We start from the raw sequence: 5,024 nt of genomic DNA, 5'->3' as shown, positions 1-5,024 counted from the left end.
AATCCTTGACAACTCCAATCTTTTCTCCATTTATCATGCTGTTACTTATTGGTCCATTTGTGAGGATTTTTTTCTTTTATGTTGAGGTACAATCCATACTGAAGGCTGTGATCTCTGACCTTCATCAGTAAGTGCTTCAAGTCCTCTTTATTTTCAGCAAGCACAACAAACTGACAGATGCATGGGGTAAACAGGCTAATCCTACATAGTTTAAAATAAATTTTAAAATGCCTTTGGAGTCACTGTGAATCAGAATTGACTCAACAACAATGGGTTTGTATTTCTTTGGTTTTATTATTAAGATCGTGTATTATTGGGACACATGGATGTTAAAAAGCCAAATGGGCATCTTTCCTTAGCCATATGAGTAAGAGATAACATTGGATCTCTTTCTTGCCCACACACCAAAACAGGTTCTGAAAACAAAGTTTTTTTTTTTTAATTTAAATTACATACATATACAGAAACTTCAAAGCAAAAACAAAAGAACATAACTTAAAATGACAATTAAACTGAGTAAAAAAATTGCCACTTATGTCACATAGAATGGAAGAGGAACAACAATTAGTCCTGTAGAAAAATGGACATAAGTTATGGTTAAAAAGTTCTCATTAAATGAATACAAACAGCTCTAAAAGGTATGAAGAGTTGTTCAATCAGACTCATAATAATAGAAACACAAATGAAAACTACCATGAGATGTCATATCTCACCTATCAGAACGGCACATAGTAATAAGTCAATTAATATTTGATAATTGTGTCTCCAATAGATGCATATTCTTGATAAATATGGGAAAGTATTGGAGTGTTCAGGAGACTGGGAAAGAAGACTTTAAAATATAAATTGTTTCATATAAAATGTTCCTAATGATACTATAATTTTTCTCTAGGTTTTCTAGTACAGCTGAGAAAGGTAGTTAATTTTAATTTTTTGACTTTCGTCCTCTAGAGAACGGGGCAACAGAGAGTCTCTAGGGTTCATGTCCCAAGGTTGTGACTACAAATATAAGGTGCATATACTTGATTCCCAACCAAGTTTACCAGAGGCAGGAGAGCCCTTCTCTTTGCCATCAGCAGGTTTGTTTTTAAGATTTTAAAGACAAAGACTTTAACGTCATTATAGGGTACCTAGAAAGCAACCTGAAAATGGGAAAACTTAATCTTTAGATGTTCTTGAGGACCACTGAGCCATTGCAAAAGGTACTATTTTGTGAAAGGTACATATCTGAAAATGCAAAGAACAGGATGTACACCCTTTATGCCCAGCTTTGCATAGAGGATCTGGTTCATCAGAGCTCCTTAATTATAATGACCTAGATGACAGGTACCTGAAGTGGGGGAATAGGAGCACCTTGAGTTTCGGAATGTGTATTTTCTCACTTTGGTAAATTTTCGGTGCAGATGCGAAGGTAGAATAAACAAGTATTTATGCAGAGTGGAATAATCAAAGATTGCATAGAATCTTTACTAAGAAAAATCTATCTCTGTATTAATCTGTCTACCAGTCTTTAGCTTTAATTAAGGTTACAAAACAAAAAGCAGGGAATACATTAGCCCCTAGAGATTAAAAGAACAATAAAAAGGGAGGAAATTATAGGGAAGAAGATTTTAGCTATCCCATTTCCTGGACTAAATGAGAGAATAAATTTATCATCAATTTAATATCAACATGGGACAGAGAAGAGCCATTACATTAAACACACACTTGATTAAAGTCAATTTTTAAATGCCTTAGATATGTGAAACATGGTGTTAAAAAAAACTGTGATAATTAAAATGACTAGTTGTGCTATAGGTTGCCTTTTGAGGTTGTCTTCAACACTCAGATTTGTACAGGAACAGGGTAGGGCCATTGAGGGTCTCAGTCTAGCACATGACCTGACATCTTTATTTCTGGGTCATATGAAAACGATTTGCTGGGTATCAGAATCAAAAATAAACTTACCGGAAATCACAGAGAAAGAGTTTCCCAGTACGTTGGGTTCTGAGAGGTAGTGGGCACCTATTCTAGAAATACAATCATTCTTTTGAGTTAATGTTTTCTCATGAAATGACTTAATTGTGCACTACTACTCCACGAAGCCCTGGTGGTGCAGTGATTAAGAGCTCAACTGCAAACTGAAATGTTGGAACATCAAGTCCACCAACTCCTCTTTGGAAACCCTGCGGGGAAGTTCTACTCTGTCTTATAGGGTCAGTGTGAGTCGGAATCGAATCAGTGGCAACAGATTTTTTTTTTTTAGTCCATTTTTCAAATTCTTATACATGCATCAGACATGGAGAGAATGAGTATCCTAGGCATGTTGAAAGAAGAGAAATGAGTAGGAAAGACATTGGAAAAGGGAATTTCTAAGTCAAAGTGTCTTTAGTTATTCCTGGTGTGTAACTTGTTGCCTTTGAGTTGATTCCAACTCATATAGGTCAGAGTAGAACTGCTCCATAGTGTTTCCAAGGAGCCCCTGGTGGATTCGATCTGCTGACCTTTTGATTAGCAGCCAAGCTCTTAATCACTGAGCCACTAGGGCCCCTCCTGGTGTGTAACATCTCTAAGTCGCATTCTTCTGTGTTTCGTCTGGATGCTGCCCTCAAGTATATCTCTGTGGCACATAACAGTGTCTTTGGAATATTTTCCATAGTTTCACAGTCTCTAGTTTGCTCTAAATTAAAGGGGGTGAGCATTAACAAAGTAAATGTATTAGTAGATAGATATATAAGATGGACCAGTGTCTAGGGTAGAGAAATAGATACATAGCTGGGGATCATAGACTGGTTTTTATCTTCATGTCACTGTGAAAGCCAAGGCTTCTTCTGGCTTCTGTTATGTTGCCTCTAGAATAAGAATGTAGACCAGATAATCTTTATCATCTGTTCTAATTTTTTTTTTATTTATTCCTCAAGAAATGAGGAAGAATTGAATACTAGGACTCCTTTGATTTGGAGAACATTAAAAAAAAAAAATGTCAACGGGTCAACTTGGAATCATGGTGAGCCCATGTGTAAGAGTAGAGGTGTGCCCCAAAAAGTTTTCAATGGCTGATTTTTCAAAAGTAGATCACCAGTTGTTTTCTCAGTGGTTCCTCTAGGTTTTTTTTTTTTTTTTCCTCTAGGTGGACTAGAACCTCCAAACTTTTGGTTTCCTGCTGTATGCATTAAGCATTGGCACCACACAGGCTATTAAAAAATAATCAAGATTTATTTCAATATCAGATTTACTGTGTCAGAACAAAAAGCAAAGTTTAGAGTACTCTACAAAATTAACAATAAAAACACAAATGGGAAGTGTTAAGGCTGTCTATTGTTTATATGCACGGTGTATAAATGTGAAATAACAAATAAAATAATTTAGACTTTCCTATTTTTTATTATTGACTGTAGAGCTGACATAACCTGTCACTGCCTCAGGCTAAGCTTGTCTTTTATGAACATAAAACATTGAAGGAGGACTGGAAGTGTTATGTGAAAATTTTATTTAAAATTATCATATAATCTTTAAATCTCATTTTTATATATTTGTAAGTACTAAAAATTAAAGTTGAGAACTTAAGCAAAATTCAGTTTAATGGTTTTATTTGTTTTTCTTAAGAAAATTAAAAAAAAAGAATGGTTATCATGTTTTAAAATTTTAGAAGTTTATCAAACCTTGGAGCCCTGTTGGTGCAGTGGTTAAAAGCTACATACAGCATGCTACAGCTGGTAACCAAAAAAGTCAGCAGTTCCAATCCATCATCCACTGCTTGAAAACAATACGGGACAAAAAAAAAAAAAAAAGGCCCATTGCTGTCTAGTCCATTCTGACCCAGAGCGGCCGTATAGGATAGAGTAGAACTGTCCCATAAGATCTCCACCGAGCAGATGGTGGATTTGAACTGCCAATCTTTTGGTTAGGCATCAAAAGCTTAACCACTGACATACCTTGGTTAATAAACAAAAACAGAGATTTTGAAAAACATATCTTTTCCAGTTTTGGCAAGGGATAGGTGACTAAGCTTCCTATATCCTTACTCTCTTTAATATATATGTATATTTTCATTTCCAGGACTGACTTTCAGATTTTGACAAACAGAAGCCATGTTATTGTCGCAGAGAAATAAAAGCGGGGCCACGTTCACCCTTTTAGGTTTCTCAGATTACCCAGAACTGCAGGTTCCTCTTTTCTTGGTATTTCTGGCCATCTACAGTGTCACTGTTGTAGGGAATCTTGGAATGATTATAATCATTAAAATTAATCCCACACTGCACACCCCCATGTACTTTTTCCTCAGCCACCTCTCATTTGTGGATTTCTGCTATTCTTCCATCGTTGCTCCCAAAATGCTGGGGAACTTAGTTGTAGAAGACAGAACCATTTCATTTTTAGGATATGTAGTTCAATTCTTTTTCTTTTGTACCTTTGTGGTGACTGAAATCTTTTTATTAGCTGTAATGGCCTATGACCGCTTTGTGGCTATTTGCAACTCTCTGCTCTACACAGTTGCCATGTCCCAGCGACTCTGTGCTATGCTGGTGGTCGGATCATATGCATGGGGAGTAGGGTGTTCCTTGATACTCACATGCTCTGCTTTGAAATTATCTTTTCATGGTCCCAACACAATCAATCACTTCTTCTGTGAGTTCTCCTCACTTCTGTCTCTTTCTTGCTCTGGTACTTCTCTCAGCCAGTTGCTGCTTTTCATCGTTGTTACTTTTAATGAGGTGAGTACATTACTCATCATCCTCACTTCTTATGTGTTTATCGTTGTCACCATCTTAAAAATGCGTTCAGTCAGTGGTCGTCGTAAGGCGTTCTCTACCTGTGCCTCTCATCTGTCTGCTATCACTATCTTCCATGGCACCATCCTCTTTCTCTACTGTGTGCCCAACTCCAAAAACTCCAGGCACACCATCAAAGTAGCCTCTGTGTTTTACACAGTGGTGATCCCCATGCTGAATCCCTTGACCTACAGCCTGAGGAATAAGGATGTCAAGAATACAGTCAGCAAGATAATGGACACTAAAATCTTTTCTCGTTGCATGTTTTTTTAG

The 5,024-nt window shown here is 36.7% G+C and overlaps 1 protein-coding gene across 1 annotated transcript; it reads left to right on the top strand.

Annotated features, from left to right (window-relative positions):
* The first annotated feature begins 4,070 nt into the window (after positions 1 to 4,070).
* On the top strand, positions 4,071 to 5,024 carry LOC126080480 (olfactory receptor 5D18-like). Its single transcript, XM_049891693.1, has one exon. The coding sequence runs from the start codon at positions 4,071 to 4,073 to the stop codon at positions 5,022 to 5,024; it is 954 nt and encodes a 317-aa protein (XP_049747650.1).

The sequence above is a fragment of the Elephas maximus genome, chromosome 7 (assembly GCF_024166365.1).
Source record: "Elephas maximus indicus isolate mEleMax1 chromosome 7, mEleMax1 primary haplotype, whole genome shotgun sequence".
NCBI classification, from domain to species: Eukaryota; Metazoa; Chordata; class Mammalia; order Proboscidea; family Elephantidae; genus Elephas; species Elephas maximus.
Note: the sequence above shows the minus strand (reverse complement) of the source record. Positions and strands in the feature narration are given on the sequence as shown.

Coding starts and splice junctions, on each gene's coding strand:
- LOC126080480 (XM_049891693.1), top strand. CDS start 4,071: ATGTTATTGTCGCAGAGAAATAAAAGCGGGGCCACGTTCACCCTTTTA.